Here is a 26,078-nt window from a genome sequence, read left to right on the forward strand (position 1 = left end):
GGCATATCGAATACTCTCGGTAGCTTGCCGGGCTCTCCGAGAGGGGCGGAGGAATCGAACTCGGGTCGGCCATGTTGGCCGCGTGTAAGGCGAACGCCCTACCCGCTGTGCTATCGCTCCACTATGTATTTATTCATTTTTAATCTTCATTTCTTTCTTTCTTTCTTTCTTTCTTTCTTTCTTTCTTTCTTTCTTTCTCTCTCTCTCTCTTTCTTTCTTCCTTCCTTTCTCTCTCTTTCTTCCTTTCTGCTGGCAGTTCTCAGGGGACCATATGTGTCATGTTACAGATGCTAACCCAAGTCAGCTGTATGAAAGGCTAGTTTCTTACTCCCGGTATTGTATTATCTATCCAGCCCTCTTCATTTATTAATTGTTCTCATAGCACTATACTATTATTAGTGAGGAGTACATATATTTTTAGTTAAACTACAATGCTGAGCATTCAATAAATAATTATTAGCATTCAACAAATAATGATTAAGAATTATATAAAGAAACAAATAGGTATTGTGTATTTAATTGCCTGACAAGCCAAAACATTAATTAATTCTGATTGTGGACAATAAAATGCAGAGCATATATAGTAACTACTTGAAAATATTCATGAAATAAATAATATATGTTATTGATATGATATATAAATTGATCAGGCACTTGAATTAGTGATTTTATATCATAATTTGCCTTACCATGTCCAACATTTCTCAATCTATCTTAAACCACGTTTTGGGAAGACAGTCAAGGGAAGTCTACTTTTGATTATGCCAATACATGGGACCATCTTCTTTGCAAGCCTATTTAGTTTTTTTAAAAATAGCAATAACAATAAACACAAGCAGTATTTGTCCTGCCACCATTTTGATTTTTGCAGATATTTTTCACTTTTCTTAAAATGTCAATGTTTGAAGTTCAGAAATAAATTTCATGAATTTATAGAAATAAACAAAAATAATTATAGACAGCTGTTCTATGCCAGATATGTAAACTTTATTAGGAAGATCATGAAGAAGTTCCTCAGTTTCCAGAAAGATACCACTCAAAACTGAATGGAGATTTCCAAAGCCCCCAAAGAAATATACATTTTATAGAAAAGAATTGAATAACTTTGAACAACTCAGGCTTCTACCTGTTCAAATTGAACTTGATAGTAACATTTGCTACATGACCATTGAAAGTTTTTCTTTCTTTCTTTCTTTCTTTCTTTCTTTCTTTCTTTCTTTCTTTCTTTCTTTCCCTTCTTTTTTCTTTCTTTCTCCTTTCCTTCTTTCTTTTTCTTTCTTTTTTTGTTCTTTTTCTTTTCCTTCCTTCCTTCCTTCTGGAAGGAGGCTGAGTGATAGTACCGTCCTTATCCCGATGTCAAAAGCAGAGTCAATTAGTTGCAGGTCTTGAGACAGGGGAGCCCCAAAGTTTCTGGGATGACTCTTCCTGTGTCAGTCTCTGGGCATCCATCCTTCAGCAGCAGCTTGGAGGGAGGCAGGGGTCTTGACAGCCTGGCTGGGTGTAGGTAGTGAGGTTGAGGCTCTCCAGGCCTGGAGTGGGCTGGCTGGAGTTGAGCAGGAAGCAGGTGGGCACACAGGGCTGAGGAATGTGGCAGGGGGGTGGGCAGTTGTCACAGCAGGTGGGCTCCAGTAACCAGGTGGTGTGAGGGCAGGTGCTGGGCAGGCAAACTCCACACCTGCAGCACTTGTCAGAGGAGCAGATGGTGGTGGCAGGGCCGGTGGGGACGCTACAGCAGCAGTGGGGAGCACAACAGCAAGACATGGTGCTGGAAATCTGTGGGTTTTTTATTGGTTTAGTTTAAAGGAGGATGAGGCTTCTGGGGTGTGAATGTCTCCTTGCTCTGGGGCTCTTATATACCTTCCCCAGTGGGTGTTGGTTCAATAGGAGGCTTCTTTCCTGGTTCTTGTTAGTGTTAGTGTGCCCATTATCCTTTGATTGGTTTGACGTTTAGATGCTTGTAAAGAGACTCCATTCTCCTAATTGACCTTTAGTTGAGTTTATTGCTAAATCTCAACTTATTACTGCTGCTATTTGTACTTAGAGCACACATTTTATGAGGTATTACCAATGGCTTCTGCTATTGTAATTCCACCAGCCAGCCCTGCTGGGAATACAAGATGACGTGCACCTCTTGTTTGTTGGCCTTTTCTCTTATTCTGATCTATTTTATTCTCTTTACCTTGATTGTTGTCTATCAGTTTAAGATGAACTTAAATTTACTTCTTTTAGTTTTGGGATTCAAGATTAAAATTATGTTCATTGGAGAAAAATGCATTGAAATATAAATTCAAGTGTATATGTAAATACAAGCTCAAGTGTATATGTAAATATGCCCATTTCTGACTCTTTTTGAAACAAATTACTACTCAGTAGAATTATTGAAGTAAATGCTAATTGATAGTATCTCAATTCATTACTATTCATAACCATGCTGTCTTCCAGAATGGAATATTTGTCTTTTTTTCTATTAATATATTTCCACCAGCCGGGTTTGAGAATCCTGTTTCCCTACATGTTGACAGTTATAGCACTGTCTGTAGCACTGTCCTCCTATTGTTCATCGATTTGCTGGAGCGGGCCCAGTAACGTCTCCATTGTGAGACTTCTTGTTACTGTGTTTGGCATATCGAATACGTCCTAGGTAGCTTGCCAGGCTTTGCCGTGTGGGTGAGATACTCTTGGTAGCTTGCCAGGCTCTCTGAGAGGGGCAGAGGAATCGAACCTGGGTAGGCTGGGTCGGCTGTGTGCAAGGCAAACACCTTACCCATTGTGCTATCGCTCAAGCCCTTATTGACAGTTATTTCTTTTATTAAATGTTTGCTAATTTATTGGCTTAAAATGACATTTCATAATGACACTGAATTCACTTTTTCATTTCAAGCTAAGTTCAAACATTCTGTTGTGCATTGTCTTTCTATTGAGAACTCACATGCTTTTCTTTCTTAATTTCTAATTGTAAGAAAGTTGAATTTTTAACTTATTCTACAACTAAAAGAACAATTTAGGATTACAATATGAAAGTTCAAGTGAAATGGCTACCATTATAAAGTGAAGTTTCGGGCCTCTGCAATATTAATCTGTTCATGCTGATTTCATTTGCATTTTTTTTTCCTTCAGTGAAGTACATTTGATTCCCAAACCCAAACCCAATGTAGTTGTGGTAGAAAATACCTGGAGTCTGGTTTTGGGAAAACACTTAGGTTTTGGCTACCATTTAATATAGGGGAGAGAGAGAGAGGGAGGAGAGAGAGAGAGAGAGAGAGAGAGAGAGAGAGAGAGAGAGAGAGAGAGAGTTTGAGTGTGTTTCTACCTAGGACCAGCTTAATGCTACAAACATTTCCACTCAACCTTCATTGATATATCCTTCAAACCATGGATTTCTCATTACCTTCTCACTTCTTCCTTTAAAGTATGTCAGTGTGTGTGAGCATAAATATGGCTGGTCTTTGGTTGGGAATTTAGTGTAGAATTGCGGAACTACCCTAGAAGTCAGAGGGTGTTTCATGGTCCTACTATTTGTTGCCTTCTCTATTACACCAAGTAATTCACATTTTGTTTTTGCTTTATTATTTTTGGTTTTGTGACCATACCTGGTGGTTTTCAAGGCTTACTCCTGACTCTGATATAGGGATCACTCCTGGCGGGAATTTGGAGACCAAATGGGATGCTAGAGATCAAACCCTGGTGAGCCATATGTAAGGCAAGCACCCTACTTGCTGTACTATCACTCTGACCAGTAATTCACATTTTGAAACTTAACTTGCTCCTCTGCAAAATGAGGATTAATAATACCTACATTCTTCCACTTAGAAGATTAATGTGAAACTTCTATGAAACAAAATGAATGAAAGCCTCTGGGAACCAGAATGAGCTATTTAAAGATAATTTATGGTATTTATCTAAGTAAATTAAAAGTCAAACTCAAGGTAAAAGAAAAGAAAATTAAAAAGTTACCACAGGAGGAAATTTATAGAATAAAATTTGAAGGTAAATAAAACATATTTTATAGGCATTAGCAAACATTAACCTAAAAGTCTACACCGACAATTATAGAAAGTATAGCATAGTGGTAGGGTGTTTGCCTTGAACACAGGCAACATGGCCGACCCGAGTTCAATTCCTCCGCCCCTCTCTGAGAGCCTGGCAAGCTACAAGAGTATCTCGCCCACACGGCAGAGCCTGGCAAGCTACCTGTGATGTATTCGATATGCCAAACACAGTAACAACAAAGTCTCCAATGGAGATGTTACTGGGCCCGCTCCAGCAAATCGATGAACAACGGGAGGACAGTGACAGTGACAGAAATGAACAGATTTCAAATTTTAGAAAAGTTTGCTAAATAATATGCAGATTCCTCAAAAAAAGTAAAAATAATATTCTTCTGATGACCCAGTGATTCTAGTTCCTGACATCTACCCCAAAACATTAATTTGAAAAGATCAATGCACACCTATCTTCATTGTACTACTTATTATAATAGCCAGAATATGGAAACACTGAAAAGTCAGAAAGCAAAGGAATGGATAAGAAAAGATGAATTTTTATAGTTTTCTGCAACATTGATGGAACTGGAGGGCACCATGTTAAACAATGTAAGTCAGAGGGAGAAAAATAAACACTGGATTGTCTCACTATTCTAATTTGTTGCATATAGAGATTAAAGAAGAAAATAGTATTGGAAAATGACAAACCTTGGTCTCATAAAACTGGTAATAAACAGAGGTCAGGGGGAGGAAGGACAGAGGGGAATAAAGATCAGATCCAGAAGACATAAGGACATCGTGGAGGGTCATAGACACTTTGGTAGTGGAGATTGGGTACCGTAGCATTGTACATCGATATCTGAGCTAGCACTGTAGCACTGTTCTCCCATTGTTCATCGAGTTGCTTGAGCAGGCCCAGTAATGTTTCCATTGTGAGACTGATTGTTACTGTGTTTGGCATATCAAATACGTCATGGGTAGCTTGCCAGGCTTTGCCGTGCGGGCGAGATGTTCTTGGTAGCTTGCTGGGCTCTCTGAGAGGGAAGGAGTTATTCAACCTGTATCGGCCGCATGCGAGGCAAACGCCCTACCAATGTGCTATCACTCCAGCCATAATAAAAAATATTTAATTTTTTTCTGTAGCCCAGCAAGCTTTATAATGGTTGACGTATTCGTATATGCCAAAAACATATTCATGACATATTCAATACCCCTGATGTATTCGATATGCCAAAAAACAGTAACAACAAATCTCACAATTTGTTGTGAGACGTTACTGGTGCCCGCTCGAGCAAATCGATGAACATCAGGAGGACAGTGCTATAGTGCAGTGCAGTTCTGTTCGAAGAAAATATTTATTATATCTGTGGCATCCCGTCTTACCCCCCCCCCCCCCCCCATATTAACTTTTAGGAAATAAATTCATGCTAAGTAGATCTTCTTTATTTAGGACTCGCTAACACTTTATTCAGTTTTTTAAAAATTCATCAACCTTTGTTTTTTAGATACCATATATCTGACACTGTGATAAATGCCATACACAGAGCAGTGAATAAAAAGAACATCACTCCTGTTTTCCTTGTTCTTTGTTTGTTTGTTTGTTTGGCTTTGGAGAGACACATCGAGATGCTCAGGGCTCACTCCTGGCTTTACACTCAGGTATCACTCCTGGTAGACCTGGGGGACTGTATGGGTCGCTAGAGATTAAACCCAGGTTGTTTGCATGAAAGACAAGCTCCTTTCTCTCTGGCCCTCACTTCTGTTTTCTAAGAACTTAGGCTGTGGTGGAAGGTTCATCACACACCTAACACACCATTATAAAGTGCTATTACCGAAAGGGAAAATACCACGTTTAAGGGCAAAAATCAATAAACAGAAGAAAATTATTTTGCCAGTTAGGGAAAATGTTACAAAGGAATCTGTTACAAATGTCACAGGCTCTTACAATTAGTATTTCATGACTGAAAGTTATAAATCTCCTATTTAGATCCCATATTGCTTTGAGTCAACCTGGTAAGGACAAAAGGATTGAGACTATTGTGTAGAATATTATGCTTTCCTTTTTAATAAATAAGACTGAATATAATGGGTTAGAAACAGTGGTAAACTATCAGATTTATTGTAATAAATGCCTCTCTTTTATGGCAAAACTTTCAATACTTTATTAAACTCCATATTCCCTGCAGTAGTCTTCATTTATAGAAAGTGTATAAATTAGGATGATGACTCCTGAAGAGGTAAGTTTGTCTGCCTTAGATAGCTTGTTAAAACACTAAATGTAGGATCTATTAGGATGAAGTGACCTTTAATGTGGTTTAAAATACAAGTTTAAAGGATGTGTCAGTGATATAAACATGTTATTTTAACATAACTAGGGTATTTTTCCTTTACGAAATTCAGGAAAACAGTGATTCTTCATTAGGTAAGATGTTGTCAAAGTGCTGAAAACACACACACACACACAACATTGTCTAGAATTTACTATACTATTCAATAGTTAATAAGGCTATCTATGCCAGTGAAAATATCGATTACAATTTAATACTAAAAAGAGATGGAGCAAAAATATGATTATGTTAGTTTCTTGCTTCAGTTCATTTGTGTCTTGGAGGTTCTAAGCCCCTTTGTTTGTGAAGCCTTGCCTTAGAAGGTATATGTATATAGATCGCCTTTCTTACCTCATCCTCTTAACCCTGTCTCTAATGCTTCCAAGAATTATTAAGCCACTGTTCTGTTTGGAGCAACTATAACTACTTTGTAATCTTTTAATGCTTAGTCTGGATAGTTTAGAAGCTTTCCATAACTATCCCTCACCCTGACACTGAATCACCTAATCTGGGTTTTAGTTACTGTCACTACATGTTTGCAGAGTATGTTGCTCACATGTCAGTCAAAGCCAAAATGACACTACATTATAATTATATCTATATTCCATATACAAAGCACATATTTTATAATCATAGTAACTTTCCTGGATCCTTTGCCAGATTTGGGGAGGCACATTAGGTAATAACTTTGATAATCCTAATCTTTATACTACCAATATAAATATGATGCCAGGCATAGAAGAAGCAATTAAGAAATGTTGACCAATTGAGTGAGCAAGATGACTAAATCCCTTATTGAAAGTATTGAGCTTTGGTCCCACCTCTTGCATGATTTTGAAGTTTCATTCATTCAAAACTGTGGTGCGCATAAGCCTCTGGGATCCCCTGATAAATCCCTTTCTAGAGAGACTGACAGACACACCAAGGACATTTGAAAACGTGATTGTTTAAAGGTATTTGCTTCTCCCCTTCCTTGACCAACTTTTCCTTTTTCACATGCACTCTTTTGGTTTTATCTCAAATTCTTGCAGTTTGACTAGAATCTTTATGTATGAATTGTGTATATGCATATGCAATCAATATGTATATAGTACCATATCCTATGTATAAACAATCATTATATACTATGTGTTATAACCACATATCTGCATTGTGTCTACATTTACCTGGTAGTCGCTCTAAGATTGGGGAAAGAATAATCTAAAGATAAAGTTAAGTTGGTTGGGGAAGGGAAATATAATTAAGCTGTAAATTATATTATGTTTTAGTTTTAGCTCTAGTCTATCACTTGAAAATTACTGACATTCTATTAACCTGGTGGATTGCAGGTTTTGTGCTGTTACTAGAACTTACTATTTTAAATCTTTTCTAAAGGAAAATAAGGTTAAAAAATCAGTAGACCCACTAAAGACCTAGAACTTAGAACTGAACAATTTCCATTTTTAATGTGTGATCCAATATATCCTCCCCCCATCATGTGATGATTTTGTCAAAGGTTATTAGGAGTTTTGCTTCTTCTGAATATCTTAAGTTAATATCAAAAATTGGTTCACTAAGTTTCTGGCTTTAGTAGGATAAATTCTATGATGTGGTAAAAAGTATACCATGACCTGAATTCTGGCTTTCTTAGTAACTACCCTCATGACTTGAGAATGTTGAATAACATTGAGGCTTCATTTTTTCATTTATTAGTGATATCTTAAGAATTCATTTAGTTAATTCCTATGATTCACCTTGTGCTAGAAAATAAAATGTTGGCATACCCCAAATTGAATTTGTCTGAAGAAGAGAAGATATAAGCAGTTTAAAGTTAGCAAGCCATTGTTAGAAAGTTAGTTCTAACAATTTCTCTAAGATTCCTTTTTTTAAAAAATAAAATAACCATATTATTTTACATATTTTAAAAGATTAAATAAAGATGTTAAAGACACTAACAAAGAGCACATTTAGCCAGAGAAAAAATGTTTATTGGAAAAAAAACACCAACCAAGTAATTTTCTTCTATTAAATTGTCCAATACAGAAAACGAGGCCCAAGATGTAGCATGATCAAGAAGATATATTTGGGTGTTTATGATTTCAATAGTATTTTGATAATAGATGACATTCACCTGCCCGAATGAATCAAGTGGTAATCTAGTTGAATAACCATAAAAGGATCTTGATTTTTTTCTTTTGATCAAAGTAAAAGGGAGAATTTCCACTTCTGGGCCATCTGGTCACCCTCCACACCAATCAACTACCAAGGCTCATGAACGCTGAGCAGATAGTTTTTTCTGGCTTCTTCAGTGTCAGGGTCTGAGTTCAGCAGACATCCTTTAGCAGCAACTTGGAGGGAGGCAGGGGTCTTGACAGCCTGGCTGGGTGTAGGTAGTGAGGTTGAGGCTCTCCAGGCCTGGAGTGGGATGGCTGGAGTTGAGCAGGAAGCAGGTGGGCACACAGGGCTGAGGAATGTGGCAGGGGGGTGGGCAGTTGTCACAGCAGGTGGGCTCCAGTAACCAGGTGGTGTGAGGGCAGGTGCTGGGCAGGCAAACTCCACACCTGCAGCACTTGTCAGAGGAGCAGATGGTGGTGGCAGGGCCGGTGGGGACGCTGCAGCAGCAGTGGGGAACACAACAGCAAGACATGGCGCTGGGAATCTGGTTTGCTTTGGGTTTCTTGGGAAGAAAGAAGATGTTTCTGAAATGCAAATATCTCCTATTGCTCTGGGGCTCTTATATACGCTCCCTAGGTGGGTGTTGGTCCAATCAGAAGACTTCCTATCTTATTTTTGTCTATGTCACTCTTTTCCACTAAGATTCTCTAATCTGTTTGGTATTTATTGGCCCATTAAGATTTCTTGTCCTTATTAAAGTAATCAGATGCTTTTACTCATTGATTGGTCATTTTTGTCATAAGATCACATTTTCTTTACAGGGTCCTGGCATGCCAAGCCTTACTTGAATTGTGAATAGTCAGGTGATAATTTATATTCTAAGAGGCTAAATTCTTCTTCCCCTTTCCTTCTTTATTTTTAAATATCATCACGATATGATGAGTTTTAATTACCAATTTAAGAATATGCAACTTAAATGATTAATAAACTATTTTGTGCTTAAGATAGTAAACAAGACATGGCTACTTAAAGATGAATATTGCATGCAACTATGTGCATCATAGACATATTTGCTTTATTTATCGGTGCTGAAATTCAGGTTCTATTATGCAAGCAAGAGAACTTAGTGGAAAAAGACTCCTTTCTTCACTGTTTGAAATAAATATAGAGTGAATTTCCACAGAGTATATAACTCTATTGGGCTCTATTTGAAAATGACGCTTTATCCCAAAGTCACACCAATCTTACAGTGAGTTTCACTGCAAATTCACGGGAAGGCGAGATTCACTTTATGGCTATCTTTTGTTAAATGTACCATTCAAAAAAAATGACTGCAGTCTTCATTCTTCATCACAAGAATGACATAAATACTTTAAGCATGAGATGAAATGGAACAAAAAGGAAAAAAGTTGTAAGACTTACAGACTTACAGCATATTCTGAAGAGACTTACAGTCTGACAGCATATTCTGAAGGGCATCATTTCCAGATTTAGTAATTTAGAACCATATCTTTTTATTTTTATTATTTATTTATTTATTTATTTTGCTTTTTGGATCACACCCGGCAATGCACAGGGGTTACTCCTGGCTCTGCACTCAGAAATTACTCCTGGTAGTGCTCAGGGGACCATATAGGATGCTGAGAATCAAACCTGGGTTGGCTGCATGCAAGGCAAATGCCCTACCCACTGGGCTATTGCTCCAGCCCCAAGAACCATATCTTTTTTTTAATACACTATTTTATTTATTTATTTTTAATTTTTATTAGTGAAACACCATGAAGTACAGTTGTAGACTTACAAATTTTTGTGCTTGTGTTTCAATTATACAATGATCGAGTACCTATCCCTCATCAGTGCCCATTTTCCACCACCACTGATCCCAGTAACCCTCCTATCCCCTATCCCCCCCATCCCACCCTGCCTCCCTTTTGAAGAACCATATCTTTTTAAAAATGATTTTTTCTTCATTGACTTACTCCTACGTATTTATTTTTTTAATATCTTGGTCTTCGATTGGGTTGTAACTTCCTTTTAAAATGTCTTATTCAACATTCCTAACATCAATTAGCCTTGATTTACCTTTTGGTAGATAGCAGAGGAGGAAATTGGACTGGATAATCTTTCAAGTGTGGCATTCTGTGATTCCAATTCTTCATATACTTCCCTCCAATTAGCACAAAGCTGTTCAGATCCTACAGTCTAAACTATTTAATTTCAGGGCAGCAAAAAAATTGTGAATTTTTTGTTAATAAAAACAAAAAAATGCTATTATTAACACAAAGTACAAACACTAGGGTGGGTTGTTTATGAGGGGCCATTACCAAAGACTAATATGGCCTTTTTAAAAGAAAAGAGGGTCAGAGACATAGGTCAATGGGTTGAGTGTATACTCTGCATGCACGAGGCCTAGGTTTAAACCCTGGACTGCATGATCTTCTGAGCACCAATAGAAGTACCCCCTGAACATTGTGGGTATACTCCTCCCCAAAAATACAAACTATTGGGCTGAAGTGATAGCACAGCAGGCAGGGTGTTTGCCTTGCACGCAGGTGACTTAAAAAAAAAGAAAAAAGAAAGTAAAAGAGGAGTAGGCAGGCTAAAATAAATAAAGAAATCCAGTGGAGGGCCGGAGCAATAATACAGTGGGTAGGGTGTTTGCCTTGCATGCAGCCGACCCAGGTTCGATCCCAGACATCCCATATGGTCCCCTGAGCACCTCCAGGAATAATTCCTGAGTCCTGAGCCAGGAGTAACCCCTGAGCATCGCTGGGTGTGACCCAAAAAGAAAAAAAAAGAAATCCAGTGGAAAATGCTAAATGTCATTGGTAAGCAAGTTTCCCATTTTATGAGAAGAACTTGTTACTGAAGCTGGTTTGTTTTTTGCTTAGCTATTGACATTTTTCATCAAGCACATCAAATAAAAATGAAGATGGGAATCTGTTCAAGACTTCATACCTCTGTGTCATGATGACATTAAAATGTCCTTCCCTGATTCTCTGTGTCTCAGAATCTACTCATCCCATGAGAATCAGAACAAATGCTTTCTTTATAATCATTTTTCAGGCATTCTTCTGAGTGTTTTCATCCTCTTGTCTGTTCTGAGTAGGTGTGCTACACTCTCTTTACACGCAACCATCATTTCATTTTATTGAACCAGAGTTTGTCATTCACAAGTGCCTTCCTCACTCCAAGATGAACGACTGTGTGTGGGGAGATTCTGTTTTGTATCAGTCAGCACCTAGGACAATTTCTGCAACGTTACAGGCATTTAATAAGTGTATAATCTCTGGGTGGCTAGGGAGGGCCCCAGGTTCAGTGGTCTCGGGCCACTCCCCCCCTTGGGCGGTCAATGCCATGGACTGACAGAGGAAAGGAGGGTCAAGCTGGTTGATTGATCAGTTGCCATTTATTCCATTCTCCCCACGCACCTTTTCCAGTTTCACTAAGCTCCCCATTCTAGTCTCACACTGCCCCTCAATCCCGTCTCCTCCTATCTCTCTTGCTCTTCTCTCCACGCTCCATCTCACAGCCTGGGCTCTCTCTCTCCACGTGCCTGCTACTGCATTCTTCTATATTCTTCTCCCTCTGTCCCCCTTGCTAGTCTCTCCTTGCTTCATCTTGCTGGCCTGCTCTCTCTCCCATCTCTCTCCAACTCCCCAGCATTGTGGGTAGAAGATACACCCAGTCAGGTAGCAAAAATCAACATACAAAAGCCCTCCCTGACTGCCCACCAATCAGGCTCAAGGGTGGAAACACCACCTAGGGGTGTTCCTCTTCTCCTTAGTTCAATAACTTAATTAATATCTTAATTAACATCTTAATTCTACTTCTTAATATTAGTTATTTTGTATGGACACAGTAAGAGATACATTGAGCTTGTAGGATGGCTCTCCTGGGAACATCTCGTCACAGACTCAGGCTACAGTGCTCAGACTGGTTTAATCTTTCTTAATCTTAGCAGGGTCTGAATCTAGTAATTGCTTTTTTGAATAATGACATCATTTACCCATGACCATGCTCTTAACTTATAGTTAAGCTTTATGGAACTTTGGCCAGGCTCATTTTGATGCCAGGGTATCATATAGCTCACAGCTTGCCCTGGGTCCATCCAGTCCCTCATCGGGACCCTGCTTTTGGGGTGCTAGAAAGTAAGGGCAACTGAGGCTTAAGTCAAGAGAACAGATGTCCAGAAATAAATATCATTCGGAGTCAATTAACTCCCAACTTACGAAAGCATAGCATTAACTGTCTTCTTGTGTCCATACAGAAAGGACATTCCTCTGAATTAACTATAGAAAGGACTTAAGAAGAAGAGAAAAACAATATTTACAGGTCAACAGAGCACAAAGAAAGAAGTTACAAGTAAACAAAGAGGAATGGGAGCACTGTGGTGGGAATAACCCAATAAACCTAAGCTCACTTTGGCAAGGCAGAAGGGACAAACCAATGTTATCCTACAAATAAGTGTTTCTGGAATTAAATTAAATTACAGATTTGAATAAAAAGTGTATGCATTCATTTTAGAATAGCCCTCAATAACAATAAAATTACACTTTTTAATTAATCCACAGACTGATTCATTTCATTTGAGGGGTTTCATAGTTGTCAGAGGTTCCAAAAGTTTTATATTCAAAATTTCATACAACTAGACAATGAAAAAAAACTTGACTCAGCCTAATCTCTGGGTATGTCCTGCTTTGGGGGATCTCCTTCTGCCAGTTTCTCAGCTATTTAAAGGAAGTATATGAATTCCTAAAAGAGACTGGGTGAAAATTAAAATGGAAAATTGGGGCCGACCTTGATATTTAAGGTGGTTCTAAAATCAGTGCTGAATGTATTTCATTATTGCACCGATGTTCCTCACATCTCTGTGTTCCCTGTGTGGCCTCCTTTGGGTGTGTGATTTGTGTTGATGTCATCAGAAAGTGTAATCTCTCTGAGCATATTTATAGCTTCATGACATATGCCTGTGTCAAGAGTCGTTGGGTAATTATAACAATAAACATTAAGGCAGGACATGGCTTGGGAAACAATGATGTTTATTTTGTCTTAAAGAAGTCTATGGTTTTGCCTCCCACTTCTCATTTGAAACCATTGTCCCAAATTCAAGATACTTTTTAAAAAATATTTTTTTTATTTTAATGAATCATCGTGAGATATAGTTACAGACTTACAAATTTTCGTGATTACATTTCAATCAAACAATGTTCAAGTACCCATCCTTCCACCAGTGCCCATTCTCCACCACCAATGTTCCCAGTGTTCATCCCACCACCCCCACTTCTTCCCAACCCCCTGCCTCTGTGGCAGACACACTCCCTCTTACTCTCTCTCTTTCTCCCTTTGGGTGTTATGGTTTGCAACATAGGCACTAAACAGCCGTCATGTTTGGTCTATAGCCTACTTTCAGCATGCATTCACCATCCCGAGTGATCCCTCCAACCATCATTTGCTTAGTGGTCTCTTCTCCATCCCACCTGCCTTTTCCTCCAGCATGTGAGATCGGCTTCCAAGCTGTGGGGCCACCCTCCTGGCCTTTATCTCTAATATCCTTAATTGTTATTCTTCTATTATGTTACTTTATATTCCACGAATGGGTGCAGCCATTCTGTGTCTATTCCACTTTTTCTGACTCATTTCACTTAGCATGATACTCTCCATGTTGATCCACTTATATGCAAATTTAATGGTTTCATCTTTTCTAACAGTTGTATAGTATTCCTTTGTATAGATATACGAAAGTTTCTTTAACCAGTCATCTGTTCTTGGGTACTCGGGTTTTTTCCAGATTCTGGCTATTGTAAATAGTGCCGCAATAAACATACAAGTGCAGATTTCATTTCTACTGATGCATGATACTTTTGCAAAAGGGAAAGCACCCGATGACCACATTTCCTTCCAAAGCTCCTCACTGAAGGCTGACTGTGGAGTAGCCCTTCATAAGTGCCACTGACCCTTGAGGCAATGTGGGCGAGTATAGAAGGCATGTTTGTTTAGCAGCTGGGGGCTTTGCAAGGAGAGGGTTGGACATCAGTCTTAACAGAGATGCCGCTCAGGTTCGGAGTAGGTTGGTGATTTCTGAGCAGCCAACTTGATGCCACATAGGAGTCAGGTATACAGCAGGGTGGGGAACAGGACTCACAGCAGATGGGCTGAAGGAGGCTGATCTTGTGGGGGCAGGTGCTGGGCAGGCAGACCGGGCCACGACAGCAGATATTAGAGGAGCAGACGATGGTGGCTTGGTCAGCGGGAGCATTGCAGTATCCTTGGAGATCAGACTCAAGGCAAGACATGATGACTGGGGATCAGTTCCATCAGTGTTGCAAAGGAAGCTGTGGTCTGGATCTTTTATAGACACCTATCTCAGGAATCATGGCTTCTGTTAGTTCCCACGTTTCCTTCTTATTGTTTGTATACTCCTATGCAAATAACATGCTAACTTCTGTTTGTCAGTCCTGGGATGAGCAGCCTTTGATTTTATTTGGTTGTGTTGCTATGTTCAGACTGGCTTCCTGGGTCAGTTTCAGAAAGGTTGTCCAGGTTCATACTCCATTCTCCCAGTCTCAGGTAAATACATTGCTCCCTTCTGCCTTCCCTCTTTCTCCCCAACCAGAATTTGTTCTCATAACTGATCAGGGCTGCCTGCGAAGAATCAAGAGTGATTTCCCTGAGAATTAAGAAATGATCTTTTTCAGGCTAGAGAGATCATACAGGGGTTAAGGCACTCACCTTGTGTGCAGCTGACCTCACTGTGATCCCAGATATCACATAGTTCCCCCCACCCCTACCCTGAGTACCACTGAGGGTAGCCTTAACTCTTCCTCAGGCCCCTCCCTCCCCACCTTGCAAAAATGAAATGGTCATTCTCAAAATGTATGCCTTGGAAATATTTGGGAGGTCAAAACCTGAGGGACCTATTCAGATTCACCCTGCTATATTGTCATGGATTTCTGAATATAAATGAATACTGAAGAGAGGCAACATGATTTCAATAAGAAAATCTATAGCTCACTAATTTTTTTTTTGGGGGGGGGCCGGGGTACTAAGTTCAGCTGTGCTCAGGATTTACTCCTAATTCTGTGCTCAGGGCTCATTCCTGTAGGTTCAGGGAACCATATGTGGTGCCAGAGATTAAATCTGGGTGGGCTGCATATAAGGCAAGGGCCCTACCCACTATGCTATGATTCAGGCCTGCTAAATGATTTTTAAAATATTAATCTTCTGTATAAGCATAACTAAATTCTCAATTTTATAAAGGACATTGGTTATTTTAACCATGAGTTGGAATGGATTAATGCTCATAATATATATATATATATATATATATATATATATATATATATACTGAAAGAATGAGCTTTCATCTCTTTGCAAAAAAAGCATGAAAATTTTATTCTTTAGGGAAGAATAAAGCTGATCAAATTGACTCTTCAAAACATGGTGATTCTATGGAAATAATTTTTTGATCATTCCATTAGCCATTTAATGATAACAAGCAATATATAAATTATTGTGGGCCTGCTAGAGGGGCAGACTTGAGGAAAAATGGAGATAGAGATAGAGGGAAGGTGACATGGTGGTGGAATATTAAATACATATAATAAATCATCATGAACAATTTTGTATGTTTAAATAAAGTAGGAGAAAATAAAATGAAAAAGACACTATAAAAGATGACAGGTTCAATGCCTCTTTTGCAAACCACAGCACCCAAAAGGAGAGAGAGAACAAAGGGAATGCCCTGCCACAGAGGCAGGTTGAGATGGGGGGGTAGGGGATGGGAGGGATACTGGGATCAGTGGTGGTGGAAAATGGGCACTGATGGAGGGATGGGTACTTGATTATTGTATAATTGAAACCCAAGCACAAAAATTTGTAAGCCTACAACTGTACCTCATGGTGTTTCAGTAATAAAAATTTAAAAAAAAAAAAGAAAAAAGAAAGATGACAGGTTCCTTTTTTTTTTTGACAGGGTCTTTTGAAAATCTTTCTTCCACGGTGTTTTTCAACCACAGTGTTTTGAAGATTAACGTAGTATGTTAATTTGTCATGGATAAAGCTAGTAAGTAACTACGGTTACTGTATGGACTGAGGGAGATTGGACTACTAACACACGAATTATAAGTATTTATTACATCTTTAGTGTATGAAGAAGAGTGTAGTAGAGACAGAAATATAGAAAACATAGTCCTTGTCCTTTAGGGTATGCAGCTTGAGGAAGAGGCCATAAATCCCTAAGTAAATGTTTCAAGGAGCTTATGATAAAATACATAATGGGGAAATGGAAGTAGCTTCAGAGGTGGTCAGAATTCTGTTAATAATGAACACATTGTGAAATCTAAACCAAGTTACTGAACGTGCTTAGGCTTTAGTTTCTCAACTATAAATTTGGGGAAATAAGCATCACTTACTATAGTTTTCCTGGAAGAATTAAAGATGGAGAATTGCTTACGCCAATCTTTCAGTGTGTGTGCAGTTCAGTTAAGTCAGGGCAGTCTCTTCTGTGGTTACTGCCAAGAATTCCCCAAGAGGAATGTTAGCAGAAGGAAGAGTTGGATTCAGTTGTTTGAATCAGAAATGCCTAGAGAAAAGATGTTTCTACTTCAGAAGTTCAGAGGAAAAGCCCCATGGAGTCACCGGGTCTCGGTTTGTAGGGATGTGAGGGGTCAGGGAGGGGAAGGGTCAAGTCCTTGCTGACTCCTGATTGTTTCTGAAGTGTTCCAATGTCATTGTTTTTTCTTTTTAGCGTTCCTGAAAGAAGCCAAAGACTAGAACCCAAGGCAATGATTAGAACACAGCAGAGCAACATTGTCAGGTCACAAGATCCTTCTTCCCTCTCTGGCCTCCAGTCTCTTTCTAGCACCCTCTGTTGGTGGGACCTAGTAGATAATCAGCCAAAGGACAAAGAGTCCTCATCCCAGCATTACAGTAAAAAAAAGGGATAGAACAACCAGCACACACTTTTCTCTGAGCTGTACATGTTTTAATTAATTTTAATATTCGCAACATTTTTAATATTTACTGGGGGCAGAGGTTCCCAAGAAATTCTCATAGAATTTTTCTGGACACCAGGATATCAGGGATTGAACTCAGGCATTATACCTATACAAAGATGCTCTAGCGTTTTCAACCATCTCCCCAGCCTCTTTTGCTTCATATTTTTTAAAATAAGCTTTTTAAAATTTTTTGAATAGTCTTAGGTTTTCAAAGCATTCATTCACAGATATAACACAGAGGTTTCATACTTCACCCCCAACCAATACACACACCTTTTACAGACAGTACAATTGGATGGTTCATTTGTCAAAACTAAGATCCAACATGGGTTCCTCACTATTCTTGAGACTTTTGTGTTTTATTCAGGTCTCACTAGTCATTTCACTAATGTTCTTATTTTCTGATCCAGGATCTAATCTGGGATTCTAAGGTGCATTTAGTCACCATATCTTCTTAGTTTTCTCTCTGTGATTTTCAAAGAAAAAGTCATGGGCACACAATGGACTTGATTGATCGGTGGCCAAGAGCTGCCTCCTCAGGCTGGAGAATGGGCAACGAATGGACGAAGGACTGGGGAATGGAGAAACTGGAACTGGACCCCAGGCTGGTCAGTAGTTTCTTTATTTCTCTCTCCTCCAAGGGTAGTCCGATCTCTTCCTTACAGTGCAAACGTAGTCATAGTCCCAATCGTCGTAGTTCCATAATCCTAGTCTCCTTGTAGACCTCAAAGTCCTCTCTTTCACTGTCTCTTCTTCCTTATCTCATCATAGTCTCATAGTCTCCTCATAGTCCTCATATTCTTGTTCTCAAAGTCCCAAAGTCCCAAAGTCTCCAGTTCTTCTCCTAGTTTCAAAAGTCCCAAAGTCCCCAAATCTCTAAACTCCCCCTTCTCTTTCTTTACAGCATAGTTAAATAAAAATCATGAAGGGTAGGGATACACAAAACTGAGGTTGAACATTGTCATAACAACAAACAGATGTAAAGCCACTCCTTAATTCAAGGACAAAAATCTTATCTGAGGGTTCAGCACTCCAGATTACTAGGAAATCCTCTCAAGGGCAGGATTCCATCCAGGGTGTATTGCTTTCTCCTTTCCTCAGCTAGTAATCTATTTAAACAATCATAGTAAATTTACTTCTTAAAACATTTCTAGTCATTTTGTATGAACACAGTAAGAAATACATTAATCTTAAAGCTTGGCTCTTCTGGGGATATCTCGCTATATATTCCAGACCACAGTCCTCTGGGCAGGTTAGTCTTTCTTAACCCCAGCAGGGTCCTTATTCAGTTACTTCTTTTGGGGTCATGACAGAGTTTGTTCCATGACCATGCTCTTAACTTATTGTACTTATGGCACTTAGCTTGCCTCCTTTCATTGCCAGGGTAGCTTACAGCTTGCCCTGGGTCCATCCAGTTCCTTTGTCGTAACCCTGCTTTTGGAGTGCTAGGAACTTAGGACAAATGAGGCTTAAGTCAAGTAAATATGGATGCCCAAGAGTAAATATTATTTTGGAGTCAATTAACTCCCTTGTTACAAAGAATAGCATGAACTGTCTTCCTGTGTCTATACAAAAAGGACTTATCACTTAATCCCCGTTATTCATCAATTTATTCGAGCGGGTGCCAGTAACGTCTCCATTCATCCTGGTTGCGTGCTAGCGTAGCCCAATGGTATCTGTTTGTTCCAGGAACATGCAGAGCCTCAAACCGATCATTTAGGGTCTTGACGAAGAAGTCTGACCATCTTATAGGTGGGCGTCCACGTGATCTTTTGATGTCCCGTGGAATCCAATCAGTAATGGCTCTAGTCCAGCGGTTGTCTGTAAACCTCATTACGTGTCCAGCCCATCTGATTTTTGATGTCTTGGCAAATGAGACAGCGTCCCTGATTCTTGAGCGTTGACGAAGATCAGAACTCCGGATTCTATCTCTCATTTTAGTGAATCGAGATATTCCAAGCATAGTTCTTTCGATTCCTCTTTGAGAGACCCGAATAGCGTTCTCATCCTGTTTTCGTAGGGTCCAGGTCTCTGAGGCATATGTTAATGCAGGAAGAATAGTGGAATCAAAGAGATGTGCTCATAGCTGGAGGTTCTTTGATACAAAAAGGGCATTGCTAAATAAACCATGCAAATGACATAACACAGAGAGAAAAGCAATATAGGATTATCAGTGCTTGAGAGAACTGAGTGTGCCTCAGAGGCATTGTTATGGGAGTAGCTCAATAAGCCTTAAGCTCCCTTCCGGAGGAGAAATGTCAATCCAATGTTATCCAACACCTCTCATCTATGATCATCTCTTCATCTTTCCTAGTTTTTCATGACCTGGAAAGTTTTATGGTATACTGGTCAGATATTTTATAGATTTTTAAAAATCTAATTTAACACGTGAGGATTCTGAAGCATAGAGATGAATTCAAGGGCAAATAACTCATAAGTAATAGGGTCTGACTTAAAGTACAACTGTCTGTGTTCAGATCAGTTCTTGATCACTGCTTGAGGCACATGGCTCTGAGCATGGTGTAGGCTGCAAGGTATGCCAAGATTAATTGGAAGCAAGTTTTGGTAAAAGTGATGGTATTCTTTTTTTTTTCTTTTTTTTTTTTTCTTTTTGGGTCTCACCCGGCGATGCATAGGGGTTATTCCTGGCTGATGCACTTAGGAATTACTCCTGGCGGTGCTCGGGGGACCATATGGGATGCTGGGAATCAAACCCGGGTCGGCTGCGTGCAAGGCAAACACCCTACCCGCTGTGCTATAGAAGTGATGGTATTCTTTTTTTTTTTCTTTTTTTATTAGTGAAAAACCATGAGGTACAGTTATAGGCTTACAAATTTTGTGCTTGGGTTTCAGTTATACAATGATCAAGTGCCCATCCCTCCACCGGTGCCCATCATCCATCCCCATGGGTCCCAGCATCCCCCCCCACCCTCATTCCCACCCCCCCCCCCACACCCCGTCCCATCCTGCCTCTGTGGCAGGGTATTCCCCCTTGTTCTCTCTCTCTTCTTTTGGGTACTGTGTTTTGCAAGAGAGGCTTTGAGTGGCAATCATGTTTGGTCTATCGACTACTTTTAGCATGCTTCTCCCACCCTGGGAGGACCCTCACAACACCCTTCATTTGGTACTCTCTTCTCTATCTGAGCTTCCTTTTCACCTAGAGCCTGTGGCTGGCCTTCCATTCATGGAGCAAAATTCCTGGTACTAATCTCAGCCATTCCTGGGTGTTACTCTCCCTTTTTGTTGCTTTATGTTCCCCAGATGAATGCAATCTTTCTGTGTCTATCCCACTCTTTCTGACTCATTTCGCTTAACATGATACTTTCCATGTAGTACCACTTGTATGTAAATTTCATAACTTCATCTTTTCTAACAGCTACATAGTACTCCATTGTGTAGATGTACCAAAGTTTCTTTAACCAGTCATCTGTTCTTGGGCACTCAGGTTTTTTCCAGATTCTGGCTATTGTAAAGAGTGCTGCAATGAACAAACAATTGCAGATATCAAGAAGTGATGGTATTCTTGAGAGTCTTGAGAGTCACTGACAGTTCAATTCAGTGAAAACACAAACAACCAACCCAGGATTCATCCTAGATCAATTTAAATTAACCAAATTTAAAAAGAAGCCAGAAATCTGATCTGATAGAGGAAGAGTTTGGGTAGAGGAAGAGAGAAGCACAAATTCCTGACTCCAGGTCAACTAGGATATTATGGCTGTGTTGAGGAGTGTGGTGATGAAGGTCAGTGAGATGGGAAGAAAGTTTGAATGCCAAGAACAACGTGAAATAAAAATAAAATAACTTGGTTTTCTATTCTATTATCAAGAACAAATTATTGTTAACTTTATGGATAGTTTCCTGTACTCCTGATCTAGGTTACTGAAACTGCTCAGAATATTAAAATGTGTTTTAATTAAAAATTAAATTAATTATTAAAATGTGTTTCAGTTGCCAAAGTTTCTGCATTTCAACATAAGTATAAGGTGAATGATAGAGCCACTGTTTTTCTGTGGTGACATTGATAATCAGAATGTAAAGTTTGACTAGAAAGAAATGTTCGCAATAGTCAGGATGGAAATAACATTTATCTCTGAATGAATAGAAGCTAAAAAACATGTGACATATATACACAGTGGAATTTTACCCAGTCATGAAGAAAGCCTGTCGTTTCCCAATATACTGATGAACATTATCTGTTTTTAGGTATTATCCTAAGTGAAATGAATCAGATAGAGAAAGATGAATGCTCAGTTATGTCATTTGTCAAAGTCTTAGGGTGAGAGATCATATTTAAAAAAACAAATTTTATTGAAGCACCATGATTTACAGAGTTACTCATGGACTGAGTTTCAGCCATAAAATCTCCTGATTTGAGTTTCAACACTAATTCCCACACCAGTGTTCTCAGTTTCCTTCTCGGGGTACTGAGGAAAAGAATAGAAACTTTTTTTGGTCACTGTTACTTACAAATCTGTTACTGATAGGGATTATCAGTAACAGTAATTATTTTTACTAGTTAATAATTATTATTACTACCTTCCAGCACTACCTCCTGCTCAATAGTGGCCAATTCCCTCCACGGTTGAGAGACTGGATTAGTAGTTACCAGGAAGAGTTGAAGGTTGGGGAAAAATGGGTGGAGTTAATCTAAAGGTATAAACTTCTGGACACAAGATATAATCCTGAGACACACTGCACATTATGATGTAGATTAGATAACTGCATTGCACTATAGATAGAATTGAAAAGTTGCTGAGAGTAGATTTTTAAAGTTCTCATCACAGGGAGAACCCTGTCACTATGTGAGAAAATGGATATTAACTAGTTGTGTGATAATTGTTTCAGAGCATAAATATGTATATAATATTATCATATTGTGTATACCTTAACTAAGGTTACTTGTAAAGTGTATCTTAAAACTTGGAAGAAGGAAAGGCAAGCAAGAAACTCAAGGGACAGAGGAAGAGCACATTGATAGAGAGCTCAAGGGATCAACACAGGAAGATGGCACTCACCCTGGGCACTGGGATCATGAAGATTAATGTTATTGTAGACTCTACCTTAATAAGGCTCTAATTAGATTTTTCCAGGATTGATTCAGGAATCAGAACCACTTGGACCTGAGGCTTGAAGGTTAAGTGTGATAACAGATATTGAGATTGTGATGGGAAGCAATAGTAAGAAAAAAAAAAGACTGTTGATGTAATCCAATTTTTTTTAAATCCTCTTTTCACTTTAGAAATAAGCAGTTTTTCTGGTGGTACATTAACTTGTACAGCCACTGTGGAAAATACTATGGATAGTTCTAAAATTTTAGGGAAATAGCCTATGGCCCAGAAATTCTACTGGGTATTCGTCTGAAGAATACAAAAAACAGCCAAGTGAATCCAGAACTATTTCAAAAGGTTTATGTACCATGTATTGTATTATGCACACAATACATCAGATAGGGTTGATATCCTTGCACGCCACTGACCTGGGTTTGATCGCTGAACCCCATGTGATCCTCTGAGCCTGCCAGGATCAGGATCAGCCTCCCTTCCAGGAGGGATCCCTTGAGTGTAGAGCCAGGAGTATACCCTGAGCACCACTGGCTGTGGTCCCGAAACAAAACAAGCAAAAATTTAATGACCCCATCCTCAAATGATGTGAGAAGATGACCAGGTACTTTTGCAGAGAAGACACACAATTGTCAACAGGTATATGAAAAAATCCTCATCATCACTCATGATTAAGGAGACGCAAATCAAAAGCCAGTAAGATATCATTTCATGCTGTGAGACTAGCATATATCAAAAACGTCTGGACATAGTCAGTGTTTATTGGTGGGATTATTGTTAGAAAGGAATCCTCATCCACTGGGGGTAGGTGTCTCACACTTCTGAGTGGACATGTGCAGGTGTGGGCACTTTGTGTCATTTGATGCCTACAATCCTAAAACATAAACAGGGCAGAGAAATATTGTTTCTGCTCTTATTCAGGCAAACTGAGGGAAATAAATGATTTTTAAATATTTTAATATGACACAAAGGGAAATAAATGACTTCAAATCTCAAGGTAAGCATAAAAAATACACAGCTTGACCACTCTCTGGGTGCTTTCTGTAAAGTCCTGGATTTTTCCAGAAGAACTAATAAAAATTTCACTCTGAGAGGAACTGTATTCATTCTTTCTCCCAGTTTGTATGACTATTTCTGGTGTATAGAGAATATTTCACTATTGCCTGATATTTTTGGTATTTTTAAATAGCATGATATTATGTCACTTGACTAATAAAATTCTAAACATAATTATGACTAATGCAAACCAAGCCTGATTGAAAGAAACAAGGAATTCAATAATTGCCAATAGTTATGAAAAATGGATTTTCTTTAAAGGTAGCATATATCATGAAATGGATACACATACTTCTCTAAATATATGTTATTATGAATGTAGAATTTTATTCATCATCATGATCCAAAGTCAAAATTATTTCTACACACCAGCAAAATGATAAATTTAAGTCAATTAATGAAGAAAAATCCATTTAAATAGTAATTCAAATTAGGTAAGTTATTTGTAAACATGTATTAGTGGGTTATGGCGCTTGCTTTGAAGGTAGTCAATCCCAGTTCAATTTCCAGCACTATATATAGTTCCTTGAGCACGCCCAGGGGTGATGCCTGAGTATAGAGCCAGAAACAACCTCAAACACCACTGAGAGTCATCCCATATCCCAAAAAGGCAAAAGCAAACAACCAGATTAGTCGCTAGCACCAAGTACCCCTGAGTTCGTCCAGCACTGCTAGACAAAGCATTGAACCCAGGTTTATCCCCAGGCCTTGAGAACTGTTTGGGATGCCTCCCCACCCCACCTAATCATACTATTCCTTGGTATGATTGTCCAAAGAAAAACTCCTAAGAAGTAACCCACGTTTCATTTTTCAATTAATTTTTTGTTTTATTTTTTGAACCACATCCAGTAGTGCTCGAGGCTTAGACCCAGCTCTGAGTTCAGGGATCACTTCTAGAAGGTACTAGGGGACCATATGAGGTGTCAATTATCAAGCTGGGCCAGCCACGACATGCAAGGCAAGCATCTTTATCACCATACTATGTCTCTAGCACTCACAGTGAGCTACTTTTTAACCCATTCCAAAAGACTAGCTTCTAACTTTTCAATTATCCCACCATAAGAACTCTCCTTCGGCTGGATTGTCTCTTAGGTTCTAGGATGACCTTCAGTTCAGGTTTAGGGAGACATTCCACGTTTCTTAAGAAGAAAGACAAGAAGGAATCACCACAAGGCTATTGTTGCTAAGCCAGATTAAGATTTATTAGCAAAGAGTCAAAAAAAAAAGAGTCATTTGTCAAAAAGCAGTGAGAGAGGCTAGAAGAAAGGTCTCCAGCTCTACCCCAAAGAGGAAAGATGGCAGAAGAAGGGCACATTCCATGAAAACATGGAACTGGGATGGGCTGAGGGAAATGGAAGGGGGAGCAGGTGTTGATGGCGGTGTGGCACACTGGATGTTGCCGCTGCATCACTGAACTTTCCAAAGACCACGGCAGCAGCTTAACAGCAGGGCTCACAGGGACTCGCACAGCCAGGCTGAACATAGGTGGTCAGATCAATCCCACTCATGCCAGGGGTTGGGTGGGAAGAGTTGAGCAGCCAGCAAGATGCCACGTAGGTGTCAGGCTCACAGCAGGGTGGGGGGCAATTGTCACAGCAGGTGGGCTGCAGCAGGCTGATGTCATGAGGGCAGGTGCTGGGCAGGCAGACTCCACACCTGCAGCACTTGTCAGAGGAGCAGATGGTGGTGGCAGGGCCAGTGGGGACGCTGCAGCAGCAACGGGGAAGACAACAGCAAGACATGGTGCGAGGAGTTGGGGGTTGGTTGGGCTGAGGAGAGAAGTTTCAGTGTTTCAATGCCGCTCTCTTCTGCTCTGGCTCTTATATACCCACCTCTCTGGGCGTTAGCCTATCACCAGGATTTCCCCTGTATGCTTCATTTTATAACTATCTCTATAAAAACCATCTAATTACTTAAGTGTTTATTACCTAAGACACACTCCTCACCTCATAAAAGGGGTTAGGTGGCTTTGTTGTCCAATTAGGACTCTTCACACTGTTTGTCACTGCATGGAGAGCTTCCTTTCAGTCTTCAAAGGCAGAGAGTCATTATCTTCAAATCACTTTGGAGCATTAATGATGGCCTGGTATGCCAGGTATCTGTAAATCATGCTCCTGTTTATTTGTTTTTTTCAGATGAAGAGACAAGGAAGCCTTTGGATGGATAAGACCTAAGAGTCTAGAGGATTATTTAGACTTTTGGACTGAAATACAAATCTGAGAAGTTGAATCAAGATGAATCTACAGTATCTACAGTAAAAGAGACTTTTGGTTCTGTGTCAAGACACACTCTTAATAGCGACACGAATGGAACTTGATTATACAAAGTGAAATAAGTCAGAAAGTGAAAGACAATTGTTGGATAATTTCACTCATAGGTAGAATATACATAAAACTGAAGCAAAAATAACCGAGCAACTTAGACTCTATGAAAAATATGGTGGTTAATAGAGGGAAAGGGGAAGAAAAAGGAAAAATAGACAAAGGGGATGCATTTGATCATGGGATAGCAAGTGTGGAGATGGACTCCTGAAATTAGATTGCATTGTAAACTCATGGT

General features: G+C 39.4%; 2 protein-coding genes across 2 annotated transcripts; both read right to left on the reverse strand.

The window, feature by feature from the left end:
* Positions 1 to 1,452: 1,452 nt before the first annotated feature.
* Positions 1,453 to 1,761, reverse strand: LOC130036031 (keratin-associated protein 3-3-like). The gene has a single exon (XM_056128003.1). The coding sequence runs from the start codon at positions 1,759 to 1,761 to the stop codon at positions 1,453 to 1,455; it is 309 nt and encodes a 102-aa protein (XP_055983978.1).
* Positions 1,762 to 24,826: 23,065 nt separating this feature from the next.
* Positions 24,827 to 25,295, reverse strand: LOC130035993 (keratin-associated protein 3-1). Its single transcript, XM_056127946.1, has one exon. The coding sequence runs from the start codon at positions 25,259 to 25,261 to the stop codon at positions 24,959 to 24,961; it is 303 nt and encodes a 100-aa protein (XP_055983921.1). The 5' UTR covers positions 25,262 to 25,295; the 3' UTR covers positions 24,827 to 24,958.
* Positions 25,296 to 26,078: the final 783 nt, after the last annotated feature.

Source organism: Sorex fumeus, unplaced genomic scaffold (assembly GCF_029834395.1).
Source record: "Sorex fumeus unplaced genomic scaffold, SorFum_2.1 ptg000063l, whole genome shotgun sequence".
NCBI classification, from domain to species: Eukaryota; Metazoa; Chordata; class Mammalia; order Eulipotyphla; family Soricidae; genus Sorex; species Sorex fumeus.